General features: G+C 50.0%; 1 protein-coding gene across 1 annotated transcript; it reads left to right on the top strand.

Moving 5' to 3' along the window:
- Positions 1-2,010: 2,010 nt before the first annotated feature.
- On the top strand, positions 2,011-15,487 carry LOC147646316 (serine/threonine-protein kinase PAK 3-like). The gene is made up of 15 exons (XM_086873634.1): positions 2,011-2,328; positions 3,987-4,024; positions 4,468-4,599; positions 6,082-6,216; positions 6,489-6,830; positions 7,277-7,366; positions 7,766-7,937; positions 9,417-9,480; positions 10,177-10,225; positions 10,604-10,716; positions 11,309-11,426; positions 11,850-11,949; positions 12,408-12,604; positions 13,954-14,091; positions 15,209-15,487. Exons 1-15 carry the CDS (start codon positions 2,250-2,252, stop codon positions 15,308-15,310), a joined length of 1,869 nt encoding a protein of 622 aa, XP_086729760.1. The 5' UTR covers positions 2,011-2,249; the 3' UTR covers positions 15,311-15,487.
- The last annotated feature ends 1,380 nt before the right edge of the window (positions 15,488-16,867 follow it).

The raw sequence follows: 16,867 nt of genomic DNA, 5'->3' as shown, positions 1-16,867 counted from the left end.
ATTCTCCTGGTCTGATTTGCTCAGTTTTAAGCTCAGTTCATTTCCCCATGTCTGGGGATCTGTGCCCCTGATGGTGATCCCTGAGTGACCTCTCCCTGCCCTTGTCCCGACCCACGAGGACTTGGATTTGTTTCAGTTCAGTGGAATTCATGGTGATTTGGGGGGAGCTGGAGCAAAGCAGCTGGAAAGCACAGTGGGCTTGACAGGGACTGAACCAGGGCAGGAGTTGGGGCTGCCTCGAGTGAGCTCTCACAGTGTGAACCTTCATGGGGTCTTTAAGGGAATTTTGTTGAATTTTTATATTCATTATGAAAAAGCAGGGTCACAAGTGGAGCTCCACTTTCAGCTTGAAATGAGGGGATGGAACGTGGGCACTGGAACTTCTGTAACCTCAAGTTGTTCCTTTTTGCTGGACACTTTAGCTTTGGCAATCTGAAGCCCTTCAGCAGCAATGTCTCTGACACCCCCTGGTTTCTGGCTCAGACCCAGCTCGCAGCTTGGACAAGGTCTGGGCTTTGTCCTCTTGAGCTTCGGGAGCCTCCCGGGAAGCACCAGCCCTCCCCAGCCCACCCTTGGTAGCACTTTTTCTTTTCTCTCTGCTGACGATTTTATCCCCAAAACTGCCGTGGGAACGTTGTATCCAAGCACATCCTCCAGCGCTGCACTTTCCTCCTGTGAATTCCCTGTGCAGGGAATGTGTCTGTGCTTTTCCCTGCTCTGTTCACTGACAAACAAACCTGAGCCCGTGGGACTGTCAGAGCTCCTTCATGCCATGAAATCAGGTTGTGTTTCTCATGGCATGTTCTGGAGGAGCTTTTCTTGGTGTGTCTTGTGCTGCTGGAAATGACACAAGAGCCAGGAGGGAACAGAAGCTGCTGCTGCCCGTTGGCTCAGGGCCAGGGAACCAAGTTGTGCTCCCGGGCAGTTGGGCCCTGCTGGAAGCAGAGCCGCGTTTCCCTTGAGCAGCTCAAGCTTGTGACAGCTCCAAACAGGAAACCTCAGCAGAAAACTCTTCCTCCAAACTCAGCTGCTTTCCCTCCTGCAGCTGTTTGGGAAAGAGCCTCAAAGCACAGACTCTGCTGGGAGCCATTGGTGCATTTCCTCCCTCCCGGCAGCAGCAGCTCCTGAGCCCTTCACGGGCTCCTGGCCCTTCCCAAACCCTTCAGCTCCCTTTGAACTCTCAGCAGTCACTAACATGTGCATTTCTTTCATATTTAAGCTGCATTTAAACTTCTCTTTTTCTCTCCTCTCTATCTTTTTAATCTCCTCTTCATCTCCTTTAATCCCCTCAGCACCAGTAGGATGGGGATGGAGTCTTGGGGTGGGTGTGGGATGAACTGAGGATCCAGCAGAGAAGGGCCAGGCAGAGGGGAGAGGACTCAGCCAACCCTTCTCCTGCTCTCTCCTCCCCCAGGCTCCAGCTAAAGCAAGTCAGACTGGAAAGGATCCCACAAATGCTGTGTTCTCCTCCCTCTGAGCTTGGCTGGGGATCCTCAGCTTCAGCCTGGTGCAGTGGCTGAGATTCGCTAATTTGAGATTTTTGGCTAATGCACTAAATTGAAGAGGTTTATTATTACTTAATCACCTTTCATCTTTGCCAAGTTCTGCTGCACTGTGTCTGCTTTTCACCCAATACACTGCTAGCTCACCTACACACATGTGCTTCTTAGGATAATATTTAGATTCATAGCTTACTCTCTAAAATCACACAATTACACTTGAAATCTCTCCACCATCTCACTCAATGCAGTTTTTTATTTACTTATGGCATATTCTTACTTGCAGCTATAGGAACATAAGCTTATGAATTCTCAACTAAACGTCTGTGAACCTTTAGCATTGCATGAACCCAAGCTCCTTCCAAGGCTGTAAATCAAATCCTTCAGTATCTGTGGAAGTTTCTGTCTTTCCATTTCCCACAGCCCAGCAAAGGATTTGTGACCCTTTGTGACAGAGGAGAACCTGCCAGGCAATTTTGTGTTTGCTGTAGGGAAGGTTGGGTTGCTCTGCATCAATTCCCAGAGCAGCGCAGAGCATTGGCTTTGTGATGTCAGGGCATGGATGCCACCTTGTCGTGGTGACATCCCAAGGTTGCCTTGGTGCACGGAAGGCCTCAGGGTCAGAGCAGCTCTTGGGCTTGCTCAGTGCAGGAGCATCCTCCTGCTTGAGGCGTTTGTCAGTGGGCAGCTGCACACTGACAGGAGCCTTGTTTGTTTTTGTGGTGGAGCAGAGTGTGCAAACTGGCAAAAATGATGGAGCAGCTCGCTGCTGCCATTTGCACCATTTATGGCATTGGCTACGCCGGCTATTACCTCACCAACCTGGCACGTAAGTAGAGGTTTTCCCTGGCTGGAACCTGAGCTGGCTTTTGTAGGTCTCCCTGCTCTTTCTTAGTGACCGGGTTGCTATTGAAACACAAAGACCATGAGGATGCCCCTGGTTTGGTCAAGCTCCTGTCAACACCTTCAGCAAAACACGGGGTGTCTGTAGCCAGGGGGCTGCGGGCAGCATTTGCAGGGCTTCTGTTCCCTCCACGGGAGAGCCTGTGGCAGCAGAGTCTGGCATTTCCTCACTTTGCTGGCTCAATCTCTTGGGGTGACTTTACTTTTAAGATAGCTCTGAGAGCTGGGGAAGTTGAAACTGCTGGAGGCTGATGGGAGTTTTTTCTCCTGACTAATTCCTGGCCATGGGTGAGAATTGGCAGCAGTTTTAACTATTGAGAAGTGAGATCAACCTGTGAACACCACCTTAAGATGGGAGGCCGGGAATTTCTTGCTCTCTTTGGTTTCTGGCTTCTGACGAGGTCACAGGGCTCTGTCTCGGCCTCCTCCCCCCGTCCAGGCCGGACAAGGCTGCAGAGGGCGGGGTGGGGGAGAAACGGAGCCGGCCAGCCTGACTTGGTTTGCAGTTTCTGCCACTGAACTGAAACCTGACACCATCAACATCTGCAGCTTTAGCAAGATTTTAACTCTTTTACTGCCTGCATGAGACTTGCAGATTAATCCTTTTTTTCCAGAGAGAGAGAGAGAGGGAGTGATCAACCATCAACCCATCAAAGAGAGTGAAGAAACAAATTAAATTGAGAGGGGGAAGAGAAAGGAGATGCTTTAATAAGCTGAAATATTTTTCTGTTAAAGCTATGGAGATGGACAGTAGTGTTCTGAAAAAACCTCCTTTAATTCATGACAGAGTATATTGGGAGGAATGGAGTGTTTCCAAGTGTGGATTTTGAGCAAATGATGAAGTAGTTGTGACACTGTGAGATGCTGGAACAGAGCGGGAGAAGTAAGAGTTGAAGATTTGTGGCTTTTAAGAAGCAAAAAGAAAACTTCTGTTTCCAGGAGGGCTCACAAAAACAGATAAAGAGAACTTTTGCCTTTGAATAACTCATTCATAAAAATGACATCCCTAGACTCATGACCCATAACACACCTCAGAGTGATGGGAAATGGGAGGAGACAACTGATGGCAGATTTGCGGGCAGCTGGCATCAGAGAAATAGAAAGCTATGAAGAAAAATAGTTTTTGTGTGAAAAACTCCATAGATAGCAGAAGAAGACTTTTGTTTCTTTACAATGACTGATGAAAAGACTCCAGCAGGAATTGGGACTGTTGTAAACACCAAAGATCCAAAGTTTCTTGTCTCTATGTTGTCATGTAAACAAGGGAATGGTTGGGTAGTGGGGGAGAAAAGGGTTGTTCTGGAAGTTTTATTCTGGTTTCTTATTCTTGTACTTTTTGTTAATGAACTTCCTTTATTCCATTTAAGTTTTCAGCCTGTTTTGCTCTTGTTCTAATCCATATCTCACAGCAAGAAATAAGTAAGTTTTCTAGTGATTTTTTAGTTGCTGCTTTAAACCACACCAGTCAAGCAGGACACCTTTGAAAATGCAGACTGGGAGATCTTCTCAGATGCTGTTCTAAATAGGCCACGGTTCTCTCCAGTTTTCTCAAAGAATTTGGTTCCTTTTCCTTGCCCACTGCAGGTCATCTGAGCCGTGTGTTCAGAGGTGCCGATCCTGAGGTGAGTCAGAAAGGAACATTTGATGTTTCTGGAGTTTCAGAATTGTGCAGGGAACTGTGAGCTTGGCCTGTGGCAGTAGAGTGCAGAGGGCCAGCTGGGTGGGCTGAAAGAAGATCCATTTCCATGTTTACAGCAGCAATAGCAAAGGCAATGTTGGCTATTTCCTAATTTTCCATTGCAGAGCTTTAAAAGAACTCAAAGCTCAGATTTGCAGAGAGAACGTTGCTTGCTGATAGTAGCCAGGGTGAACTCTCTAATTCAGAACTATTTTCTGCCTGGCTGAATTAACCCATTTTAATTTAGTTGGAGAGACTTAGAATCCCATTGCTATCAAAGCTGATGATTTGTGCTTGGTAGAGCTGGTTGTAGAAATAGAGCTGAATAGAAATAAGGTTCTAAATGATAGGGAGCTGCCTGTCCCTAACTCCACCATCTGTCCACAGAGCCCAGAAGCAAGAGCAGACTCTGCTGTGGCTCCCTCTGCTCCTGGAGAAGAGGCCAAAGAGGAGCAAAATGAGCAAAAGGAGCACGAGCCTCCAGCTGTGGTCACAGCCCAGACTGACCATGCCCAGACAGTAAGTGCCAGTGCTGGGTGCTGCTGTCTTTAGTACAAGGCAGAGCTGCAAGTTTCTGAGCAGCCAGCACTTGCTGTTGCTGGCTGAGGATGCTGAGTGCTGGAGTCCTGCCAGCACCCAGCCATTCCCCCATCCCGTGGCAGCTGGAAATTGGGCTTTGAGCCGTCGTGCTGAGGCCCCAAAGCGCTGCTGCCTGCGGGTGAGCAGCTGGCTGCTTGGCTCAGGGAAGCTCTGTCTCTTGGCTTCTGCCAAGCCATGGCCAAGGGCTCACACGGCATTTCTGGGGCTCACAGGGATTGCTTTGTTTGCTGTCCCTTTTTGGAAACATCTGGATGACCTGGAGAACTGTTCTGTAGTTTTCTTGAGCAATTCTTCACTTCTGCAGAGTCTTTTAGGCCACCTGTCTTTTGGCTTTTGATAAGCTGCAAGGAGATGATTGTGTTGTCCATGAAGCTGTGGCCGGCCATTCTTGTCCTGTGTGGCCAAAGAAACAAACTGTGTAGTTCTGAACCCTTCTTCTGAGGCAAAATCCACAAGTGGCAAGTTTCTCTTGATACGTTTTGTGGTGAAGTCTGCAGCTTTGGAAACTGCATTGGAGCCTAGTGTGGGGGCAAAGCTGCAAGTCCTTGAGTGCTGTCTTTTGTTGCTAAGAACCCCTTTAGAGATGGTTGTTTTTTCTCCTTAGAGCTGTTTTCCTCCTCCTGCCTCTTCTGTCCTGACACTCCCTGTTTAACCTGTAAATTTCTGCCTGTCCTAGTGAGGTGGGACAATTCCATGGTTTAGGTGGTTTTTGGTGACTTTGGTCATACATGCATTACATGACCCATGGCTTCCTTCATTGGCATCCCTAGGGGTATGTCAATTAATTTGTTGGTGGGGCCTTTTGAGGATCTCTGTCAGTGCCACTCAGAATTCTCAGCTGACAAAAGAGGGAGGAGAAACACCTTGGTCCTCTTCCATATCCTGAGGTGGCCATAGAGGCTCTCTGACCTGCAGCAGAGGATCCAATTGCACACATCCTTGTCTCCTGAATGAGCAGGATTTCTAACAAGAGTGTGGATGTCAGAAGGGCAGGAGTGGCAGGGCAGGCCTGAAAAGAACATGAACTCCAGCAGTGTCTCTCCCAAGGGCTGAGCTCACCCAGGAAGCCCCTGCAGAGCCAGGATGGAGCTGTGGGACAGGGCTGGCTGTCAGTCACTAGGGAGAGACAAGCAGGACACAGCAGAAGGGGAGGGAGGCCCTTGAGAAATGCCCCACATTTCCTGTCAGCTGCCCAAGAGTCTGTTGGAGATTCAGTGCCAGATGGGCCCTGATTGCACTGCCAGGGTCACTTTGGAATCTGTGCTTCCCCACGGGCAGAGAACAAGGCAGGAGAGCAGCAGCACAGAGCTTTGGGAACGTGGGAGCCCATCAGCCTTTGAGTCTTGGCCCACAAATGTTGGATGAGAAGTTGAAGCCCATCTTCTCTTGCTTTCTCTGCAGGTCCATCCAGAGAAAGAGCAGGAGCAGATTGTTTTATCAGGACGGCCGTGCCAGCCTGAGGGAGAGCTGTTCCCAGCCCAAGAGCAGGAAGAGCAGCTGGGGCAGCAGGTGGAAGAGCCACTGGAGAATGGCCAGGTAAGGCTGACTCAGCAGGGGACAGAGTGAAGGGCAGGAAGAGGGGCATAAAACGCAGCTCTTGGGACTGAGCAGGCCACAAGTGCCAGAGGCCCTGAAAGCAAAGAGCCTCTGCAGAGATCAGCAGCGGGACAGGAGGTTACAGTGGAAGCAGAGGTGGGTAGGGAAGCAGAAAGAAGTGACTGAATGAGTGTGATTTTGAGGCTGAAACTGAGGAAGAAGCTGAGCCTGATGGCAGCTCCCAGGCACTTGCTCTCCATTTGTGTGTACAGAACATCGAGGCAGAGCCCCAGGCAGAGCTGCCCGAAGCTCCGAGGGCCATCATGGCAGTGAAGAGGAGGCCTGAGGAAGACAGAAGCATCGAAGAGGAGATGGATCTCCCCTGGCAGAGAGGAAATCAAGAAAACCAGGTGAGTGAAAGAGTGGCAGACACTCCACTCATGGAAATTCCTCTCTGTCATTCTTCACAGGCCTCCGATGAAGAGCTGCTGGCAGAGCTGCAGGAAACTGAGGCTAGGATCAGGGCAAGGGAGGAGAGGCTGGAGGAAGAAAGAAGAATAATCGAAGAGAAATTCCATCTCCTCGCTCAGCAGCAAGAGGCTCTAGAAAATCGAGTGAGTGAAAGAGCGATAGGCACAGCAGTCACTGCAGTCTGGTGCTTTCTGCCCTTCTTGCCTTTCCTCTGCAGAGCAGCAGGGGGCTGGGCTGATGCCTCTCAGTGCCATCCTGCTGTAGTGTCTATCCCAGCTGCTTGGAAGGACATTTCCTGCTGTGCTCAATCTCAGCTGCTGCCCTGGACAGTGGCACCAGTCATTTGCCCCTTTTGCCAGCACTCATCTCAAGGGATTCCTGCTGGCCTGCTCCTGCTCTCCTTGTTTCTTCAGGGCTTTTTGCAAGTGAACTCAGTCCCCCAGACAGATTTGGAATACAAGCTGCAAGCTGTCTGTATCCCTTGGTGAATCTGCTGCTGTCCTGCTCTTTCCCTTTGCTCACAGTCAATGAGCCTTGGCACACAGGGACAAGCTGTGGTCTCTGACTGCTTTGTTCTCTTTGACTTGAGGTGGACGTGTTGATATCTCACCTGGCAGCCTGCGAAGGCTTCCAGCAAATGCCGGCTGATGAAGAGCCCCAAGGTCGGCGGGAGGCACAGGTACTGTCCCAAGCACAAGTGCTGCAGGCTGAGCACCTTCTGAAGATGGTGCAGGAAAAGAGGACTGAGGGGGAGGAGCTCCAACATTAGAACAAGGAGCTGCAAATGTGTCTGCAGCCCTTGGAGGGGGAAAGGGATCCTTGGGAGAAAGTGGAATGGTCGTTGTTGCAGTCATCCTTCAGAAAATCCAGGAAAATGGAATATGAAACTGGCCATCAACTTGATTAAAACCAACCGTGGGTTTTGACCATTTGGTTCCAGAAGTGGGCATCCAAAAAATCCAGCTGATGAGCTTTGCATGTGGCTAACAGCAACTTCCTAAGGGCTTGCATTTGAAAAGGGAACTCGGGGTAATCTCTGCCAGCCAGCTTCCTGACACAAACTCCTTTCTTCTCGCAGATCTACACAGGCTCTTCCATTCAATCTGCTGCAGCAGCAGCAGCAGCAGCATCTAAAGGAGCCTTTGTTCCCCAAGCTGAGCAGTGGAGCCGGGGCAGTTTGTCCATTTCCAGCAGTGACACATCTGCTGCTCAGCTCCAGGAGAGCCTGGGAGACTTCGTGGAGCAACTGAGTACGTCTGGTGTATTTCTTGTCTGAGGGACAGTGTATTGTGTGCACGTGCCAGCAGAGCTGTAGCAAATGATCCTCCTCACTTTGGTGTCCCAGAGACATTTAGGACTCCCCACAGGAACTGCTGTGCTCTGAGGCAGCGAGAGAGCGCTCTGGCTGTTCCTGCTGCCTCTGAGGGCAGCTTGGACTGGCTCGGCTTTGCCTGGCATTCCCTTGCCACTAAAGGCAGCAGCAGGAATTGTTCTTGGATCAGCAGAAGGCTGTGGCCTAGCAAATGATCTATGCAAGTCCTGTGTGCTAGTAGCCAGACTGAACAGAATATTTGATTCCTAAATTCTCCTTAGACTCCAGACTTCCCACCAGTCGTCAGAACCAAAAGACTTCAGAGATACTGATTGGTTTTGGGGTTTTGTCTTTTTGTTGTGGTTCCGTTTTTAGTTTTCAGTTTCTATACTCTTTGGTTTCAGATTTGGGGTTTTTTGGTAGAGTTTTTTTTTTCTCCATCCTGAAAGAGCTGTTCTGCCCCATGTGTCCTACTAGTGTCATTTTTAGGACTGTTTTTATTGCCTCTACTATATCTACAAGGTTTTTATGAGAATGCTGTATTTTTGTCAGTGAGGACTCGTTTGAAAGAACATCAGGTGACAGCAGAAACAGAGAGCAAGAGATGTTTTCATTGGGCCCACAATGAAGAAACAGATACTTGTATAACAATCTGTAATTAATATCCTAGTTTTATTTTTCTAAAGATGTGTCCAAGAGACACATCGACGTGGTGTGATCAGATAAAACAGCACTGCAGGCATTTCTCAGGAACGAGCCTGCAGCCCCTGTGCTGTGTATTCCTCAGATCCATGGCACTTTTTCATCCCTGATTCCCAGCCATTCCCATGACTCTTAGAATCCTACCTATTGGCCCAAGCCCTGCTCAGATCAGTCTCTGGGAAAACACATCAAGCCCTTTGTGATTCTGCAGCACAACCCATTTAATCTGCTTCTTGCCCATAACAGCTGCCAGTGCTGTGCTCTCAGAAAAGACCTGGTGGGGTTGAGGAAAGATCCCAGCTGATTTGGTGTCTACCTTCACCTGCTGGCACACAAAAGGGCCTTGATCTGCACCTGGCTGTGTCTGATCTCCAAGGCAATGCTGCTGTGTCCTGAACGGGGGCCACAGCTTTTCAGGGGCTCAGGCTGGCTGTGTCTTCTTGCCATTGCTTGTCAGTGCTCATGCTTGGCCTTTGCCAGCCTTGTGCTGTGCCCTGCTGTGCTCTCTGTGCTTCATTTCCTTCCAAGGACTGCACAAAATCAGTCTCTCTGCTGGCCATTTGTACTGCACAACTGCCTGTCTTGTTGCTGCTGTGCTTGCTGCCCAGCTGACCACAGAGGGTTCAGAGCCCCAGACAGCGGGGCTGCCTTTGGCATCTCCTGCAAGTTCGGATCTCTGCCTGAGAGTCAGCATCTTGCATTTTGTTTCCCTCAGGGAGAATGGTGAACAAGGAAAATCCCATCACAAAATACATCGAACTGGAAAGCCTTGGCAGCGGGTGAGTCCAACCACAGTCACTTCTACACAGCCATGGGCCAGGTGTTTCCCTGGGGGAATATCCATCAAGTGGGAAGTCAGACAAGTTGTCCACATGTTTAGACAGCGGGCTTAGTCTGCCCCATCTCTCAGTACTGGCCAGAATTTGTCAAGTGTGCTCAGAAGGCATTGTCAAAGACATCTCCATGCTGCCAAGGTCTTGCCTGCAGCAAGGAACAGAACCTGGTAAATCTGCTTGTCTCTCAAGTGTGGGACAGCTCAGGATTCATTTTCTTCGCATTTTTGGATGTCTCCAAATCATCTGGCCACACTAATGAAAGGAGAAGAATCTTGCTTGCCTGAAAGCACAACCTACCCCCAATGAGAGCTGTCAGATAACAGTTCTCAGGAACATTTCTCTCCAAGAGTTTGCTAAAGGAAATACTCCGTGCTCAGGATTAGAATTGCACAGTTTAGAAGCTGATAGCCGAGATGAAGGAATAAGCTGCCTTTTGGAGCTGAGGCAGTAAAGCCCAAGGCTTCAGGAACAGGCCCAGTGCCCAAACACTTGAGGGGAAAATGCATCATCTGCCTTCTGGCAGACCCCTCCTGCAACCTGCAGCTTTTAGGCATTTACAGCAGAGCTCTCCTGTCTGGACTGGCTTCCACTGCAAGATCTAAATGGCTTCTCCTTTCTTTGCTGCTGTTTTGTTTCTAGGGGTTTTGGAGAGGTTTCCAGAGCACTTGACATTGCAACAGGAGGAGAGGTAAATGTCAACAGCCCCTGCAGCCTCTGCTGCTCTCCAGGCCTTTCCCCACTGCTGACAGCTGTGGCTGGAGCTTTGAGTAGAGCTGTGCTGAAAAGGCACAAGAAGCACAGACTGGAGCCAGCCTGCAAATTGCACTTGGAACAGGCTTTGTGGACAAGGCAAATCGCCAGTGGCCACGTGTCCTGTAACTGACCCCCAAGGGAGCAGAGAAATGGGCTGTTGCAATGTCACTCCCTAATTACTCCAGTGATGAGGTCTAATCACAAGGCACTTGGGCACAGCTTGGCTGTGCCATTCCAAAATCACTTGCTCCATGTGTGTTGTGGTCTCATGCTACCAATTTTCTCAAATTACTCCTTTTCAATGTCATTTGAGGTGGCCATAAAGAAAATAAATGTGCAAGGAGTGAGTAGGAAGATACTAACCATGAATGAAATCAGGATCATGGAGAGTAATAGGAGTCCCAGGATCGTGAATTACTTAGCCAGGTGAGTGGTCACGGTCCTATCCCTTGAATGTTTGTTTACATACTACAAGCAGGAGAGCTTAAAAACCCACTTTGGTCAGTGGCAGGAAATAGAGCTGTTAATGATTATTTCTCTACTTATCTCCAATGGATGGGAAGAGACTGCATTTTGTCTGCATGAATCCACCCTGGCAAATGCAGACTGAAAATTGTTCAAAAACCTGCATCAGCCCTATCTTAAGAATTCAATACCTTCTAAGTACATTGTCTCCACAGTTCTTTGGGCTTGAGTTTTTCAAGTTTCTTAAATGCTGATGAACCATCCAAGAGAGGATTGCCCTTGCATTGTTGCCCCTCTTTTCCATTGCTGTGTATGCCAGGAAGACTAGGTGCTTATTTCCAGAAATGCCATGCGTGACAAGTTTTTTATCTGGGCTCTTCCTAAACTGCCTTTCTCCTTGAGACAGCACAGACTGCAAACACTGCACAGCCTAGAGGCAATGTCTATGCCTTTACTTCTGCCCTTGTCTCCAAGGGACCCAGAAACAAGACTCAAGCAAAAAACCAACCTAGCCGTGCATGTTCACCTGCATGGCCTTGTTTCCTTTTTTCAGCTACCTTGTGCATGAGGAACTCTGGCTGGTGATGGAGTACATGGACGGAGGCACTCTGAGAGATCTCATCGACGAGATTCAAATGTCTGAAGGAGAGATTGCAGCTGTCAGTCGGGAGGTCAGGGATCCCATCTGTGCTTCCAAGGCCTTGAGCTGCATTGTCTGGGAAACAGGGGCTCAGAACGGGAGGGATTTCATGGGCCAGGCTTGGTTTCTGTGCTGCTGCTCGGCTATGGGCAAGCAAGAGCATCTCAAGGGAACTATCTGCCAGTGCCCCTACACTCCCTGGACTCACTTCCTGTACTCTTATCCCCTGCTCTTGTATTCTATCTCTGTCTCGTGCATTGGCATTTGCAGTTCTCCACTGAGAAAGGTGCTGCTCTGCTACTGTGGGAGCAGCAGGCTCTTGCTCTCAATGGCGCTGTGTTCTGCCATTCCTCCCCATTCCCCTGCAAAGGGAACCTTCCACAGCTGTTTCCTTGCTTGTGCGATGAACTCACAGCACTACTTTTTGTCCTCCTGGTTCTGTTTTCTCTCTCAGTGCCTGCAAGGACTGGATTTTCTTCACTCCAACCACGTGATCCATCGAGATGTCAAGAGCAACAACATCCTTCTCAGAACCGACGGCTCTGTCAAGCTGGGTCAGTGTATTCTTGCTCAGCTTCAGCCTTCCAGGAATGGGGGGTGTGGGGCTGCTTTCAGTGACTGCCAGCTCCCCAAAAATGCTGCTGCTGGCAGTGCAGGGGTCCCCCCTGCTGTGGGCTGAAGGCACAGTTGCAGGGTGCACACAGCTATGACAAGGAACCACAAGCAGCCCAGAGTGCTATTGCTCTGTGTGTGTCTGAGTGTGTTCCTTCCAGAGGGAGGGAGCTGCAATCTAAACCTTCAGGGGAACAAAAGGCACTGCTGGAGGAAGTGTAAGAAATGGGGGGATGTTTGAAGTAGCCAATTGCCTTGGCTAAAGCCCCAAGGAAACAGAGCAGGGAGTATTGTCCAGGAAATTCAACTGCACATTCTCAAACTTCTACCGGGGAATTCTCTGGCTTGGTTTCCTAATTGACAGTATTAAAATTAAAAGAGTATTTTGCTTTCTCCTCAGCTGATTTTGGCCTTTCTGCTCAGCTCACCCCTGAGCAAAATCAGCGGTGCTCGGTGACCGGGACTCCTTGGTGGATGGCACCTGAAGTGGTGAAGCGTCAACCATATGGCCCCAAAGTGGACGTGTGGTCTTTTGGAATTGTGGCAATTGAAATGGCCGAACAAAAAACTCCTTATGACAGTTTCACTGCTCGATCGGTAAGGAGCAAATACTCTCTGATCCCGCTGTCTTTCTCACCTGTCCCGGGTTCTCTGCTCACTGCACAAAATCCCATGGCCATCTGCTGGAAGTACTTCCACCAAGGCCCCTTCTACAAATGTCCCTGCAGCACATCAGCATCTGCTGAAGCTTTGGTTGCAGCACTGGGGGAACTCAAGCCTTACCTCGCCCAAACCATCTCCATTCTCAGGCAGCATTTTGCTTTGCCTTAGAAGTCGTTCCAGCTCTTTTGGCTGTGTAGATGGCCCCAAGAATAGGAAACAAGCATCTCAGAGCTGGTGTTATCTTTCCAGAAATGAAGCAAAGAAACTCAAAGCAAACCAAGTTTCTAAAACAGCGCTTTTGAGAGAAGAAGTGCAGCCCCATTCTTCTCACAGGGAAACTTGCCTGAAACCTGGAGATGAGGCTGTAAAGCCAGAGTCTCTTCTGCTTCTTGTGCAGTGCTGCTGAGACACTCAGTGACCACCTTCTTTCCTAACCCAAGCTACTTTCTCCATATCACCAAGCTGGAGCCTGGTGACGGGGAGAGCCTGCCAAAACCTCCTGTTTGTTTCCTGGCACTTTCTGGGATGGGCACAGCGTTAATGCATTGACTTGAGAATCCAACGAGCACAGGCTTACCACAGGGATGACACTTCTGATTTCACCATGAATATTTTCCTTTTGCCACATAAGGGAACCTGAAATTTTCAGAGTGCTGAGAGACAGAGCTGCAGGTGGCTCCTGTGTGCCCAAACAGGCATTTTCAACCCAATACATTTGTGGAGGCATCTTAATGTGTCTGTGTTGAAAATGAGATTCCAAAGGTTTGTTTCCTTCCCTGAGGAACACCTGCTGCATTTCCTTTCTTTTCTTCCAATTACCATCATTTTCAAGAACAGGACAAAAAGCTGGATGAGTTTTGCTTTATGGCAGCTGTGCTTAAGGGACCAACAAGCACTGCAGAGATTCTTTTCATATAAGAATCCTTGGAATAGTACAGTTAGTTAGAATAGCAAAATCCCTCTTCCAAAAAGGCTGCCAAGCTGCTGGGAATCCTTTGAGAAGGAAACACGTATTTGCTGATGTAGTTGCCACTAACTAGAGCAGGCAATGAAATCAGCTGCCAAGGCAAGATCTGCTGGATGTTGGCAAAGCTGTGGCTTTGGGGCTTGGGTTTTTTCATGATACAGGAAAGTCGTCATCCAAATGCTACAGGAAAGTCATCTCTGCCTCTCTGCCAGGGCAAAAACTGCCACTGCAGAGTGGAGCTGGAACAATGGGCTCTGGGAGAGCAGTTCCAGATGGGAAAGAAGCAGGTGGAGCCTTGTGTTTCCTTTTTCTCCAGGCTAAATTCCACATAGCCACAGAAGGGAGCCCACAGCTGCGGCAGCCCGAGCAATTCTCGCCTTTGCTGCGTGACTTCCTGAGCTGCTGCCTGCAGAAAGGCGAGGCGCAGCGCTGGTCTGCCAAGGAGCTGCTGCAGGTAAAATGCCAAAAGGGCTGCAGGTGAAACAGTGTCCCAGGGATGGGCTCCTCCTCCACTGAAATCCAAGGCATCAGATGAGCCCCCATCCTCCTCCCTTCCAACCTTGGTGCTGTTCAGCTGACAGTGGGGAGCAATCCTAGACTGGGCTGGGCTGGCAGGGAGTGCTGGGTTTTAGCGCTGGCTAAAATCACCAGGGCACTTACTAATTTCTTGCTGGGAGCTATGGATTAGGAGAAGGGCAAAACAGGCTTCAAACTTCAAAGGAATAACAAATTTTATTAGCAGGCCCACAAGAATAAGAAAGGTCTCACCTGTGCAGTGAAAGGGTTCAATCTCACCCAGGTCATGGCAGTCACGGTGTTGGATTTCAGGCTGTGCTGGGCCCCTCTCTCTGCCCGGGAGCCGCTGGGAGGGGAGGCTCGGCCTGGAGCCGTCGCTGCACGCCGGGGAGAGGGTTTAGTGTGGGCAAGATGTCAGCAGCCGTGGCCTGGCCCAGCCTGGGGCCGGGGTCCCGCAGCCTCCATCCCCCGCCCGGGAGCCGCCGGGCTCTGGCCCGGCCTCCCCCAGGAGCACAGGCCGTGGGCAAGCAGGGCCGGCCTCACCAGAGCTCCGTTACCTTCGGGCTCCGGAAGCAAAGAGGGCCAGTGCCCGGGCTGGTGGTTTTCAAAATGTGCATCATCACAGAGGCACATCTCATTTCTAAATGGTGCAAAATGTTGTCAGTTCTCAGAACTAGCCAGCCATTGGCCTGTCTCAGGCACAGAGGAAGCTCCCAGCAGCTTCTCTCAAAGAAATCACTTCCGTGCGGGGTTTCTTACTTCTTTCCCTAAATGTCAATTCATCTCAAACTAACTCAAAGGGACATGGAAAGGTCATCTAGTCTGTGTCCTGCAATGAGCAGGGACATCTTTCAAGAGATCAGGATACTCACACCTCAGATATTTCCAGGGATGGGCCTCCTACCAGCTCTTGGGGCAACCAAGTGCCACTCTTGCCCCATGCTCCTGACCTACTCTGACTCAATCCCCTTTCCATTTAAAAACTATTCCCCTGCCTTTGAAGCTCTTAGCTTGGAAAATCATGCTTTCTTGTTGTTTTCTTTTCCTTTCTGCAGCATCAATTTATAACATTGGCCATGCCTGGGTCCAGCCTGGCACCTCTCATCGTTGCAGTAAAGAAGTGGAAGGAGGAGGCAGGAATGCAACAATTAATTTAGAACTGCCTTCTCCATGCCCAGTTTAGAGTAGGATTATAGAGTAGGATTGTAGAGTAGGGTTGTAGAGTAGGGTTGTAGAGTAGGATTATAGAGTAGGATTGTAGTGCAGGATGGTAGTGTAGGTTTGTAGTGTAGGATTGTAGAGTAGGATTTTAAATAAAATTTCTAAAATCTCAACTCCTTTGGAACATTTCTCTCCTTCTGACCCTGTGAGAAAGCTCAACATTTCCTCCTGAATTGTCAGTTTTTTCTTAGAGGTGGAAAGTGACATTGATGGCTTCTTTGGTACAGTTTGTAAGGGGGGAAGGCTCCTCTTCATTCATCCTCTCCAGACCACACTGCCTTTGGAATATGGCCAACTGGACAAGTTTTGCCAGAATGCTGTGGCATTTCTATTTGAGGCAGAAACAGCAATGGCATTTGCAGGAAAAACCAAAGGAGGAGCGGTGCAACACAAACATCCTGTGCAGATGCAGGTTGTGCAGATTTGACTCGAGAGTATTTGGGTTCCTGCCACTTGGATTTGTATCCCGAAGAGAAATCTCTTTGGCTGGAGGAGAGTCTGGCTGAAGAGAGAAAGCAGAAAGAGCAGTGAGGGTGCTGTGCAAGGTCTCCTGTGGTGCAGAGCTGTCAGCGACTGTGAGGTGAGAGCGGGCCCGGGCTTGGCCAGGCTGGAGCCCCAGCAGAGCCCTGGCAGAGCCCGGAGAAGCCTGAGCCTCGGCACAGGCAGGCTGGAAGGAGGCCCTTGGAGCTGCAAGAGGCAGCAGCCTGGCCCTGGCTGCCTCTTGCTGGCACCAGGCAAATCCTCCGCTCTCAGAGCCAAGCTGGCAGCTGGCTGCTCCTGAGGGGAAGCGGCGCCGTGCTGGGCACAGCACACACTGGTGCCATGGGCTGTCTGGAGTCTGCACAGGAGGAGAGAAAGGCAAAGAGCAGCCCAGGGCTGCTGCCCTGCCTGACCATTGCTGCGCTTCTGCCGCCTGCCCTGGAACTCCTGGCAATGGTCAGCAGTGTGTGCAGCACTCTGGGCACAGGGGGAGGGAGCCGGGCTGCTCCGCAGGCTCCAGCACAGGGCAGTGTCCTTCAGGCACGGCATTTCTGCCAGGGGAACCGAGGCCAGCGTGAGGCACTGACAGCAAGTCAGGGCACATCTGCACGAGCCACTGCCTCACACAGCTCTGGGACCAAGCGCCTGCAATCCTGGAGCTCTGCACTGAGCCACAGCAAAGCTGTGAAATGCAAAGGGTTTTGCAGAAATATTCAGGGGCACCAGGCCAGCCTGCTTGGTGCTCTCTGGGGCACAGCAAGCACTGTGCAATGCAGCTCGGAGCTGCTGGCAGAGAGGGACTATGGGCATGTGCCTGAGGCTTCTTCTTGAGTAGTGATTTGGGAGGGAGCAGAAGGGTCTCAGTAGGCAATTGGTGTTTTCTTCATTAATTGCTTAATGAAAGATACAATGTGGCCTCACACAGCAAGAGCACTTGTAGAACTTACTGACTATAAGTTTGTGTTGAATTCCCAGAAAAGGGAAGTGTTGAAGTGTAACAAAAAGGCCTTTTG

The sequence above is a fragment of the Cyanistes caeruleus genome, unplaced genomic scaffold (assembly GCF_971803275.1).
Source record: "Cyanistes caeruleus unplaced genomic scaffold, bCyaCae1.hap1.1 HAP1_SCAFFOLD_102, whole genome shotgun sequence".
In the NCBI taxonomy this organism is placed as follows: domain Eukaryota; kingdom Metazoa; phylum Chordata; class Aves; order Passeriformes; family Paridae; genus Cyanistes; species Cyanistes caeruleus.
Note: the sequence above shows the minus strand (reverse complement) of the source record. Positions and strands in the feature narration are given on the sequence as shown.

What these genes read in the sequence shown, in the direction of transcription:
- LOC147646316 (XM_086873634.1), top strand. Translation starts at nt 2,250, where the DNA reads ATGATGGAGCAGCTCGCTGCTGCCATTTGCACCATTTATGGCATTGGC. An exon ending in AGACTGACCATGCCCAGACA is followed by an intron (nt 4,600 to 6,081) that starts GTAAGTGCCAGT and finishes CTTTCTCTGCAG; the next exon opens with GTCCATCCAGAGAAAGAGCA. An exon ending in AGCCACTGGAGAATGGCCAG is followed by an intron (nt 6,217 to 6,488) that starts GTAAGGCTGACT and finishes TTGTGTGTACAG; the next exon opens with AACATCGAGGCAGAGCCCCA.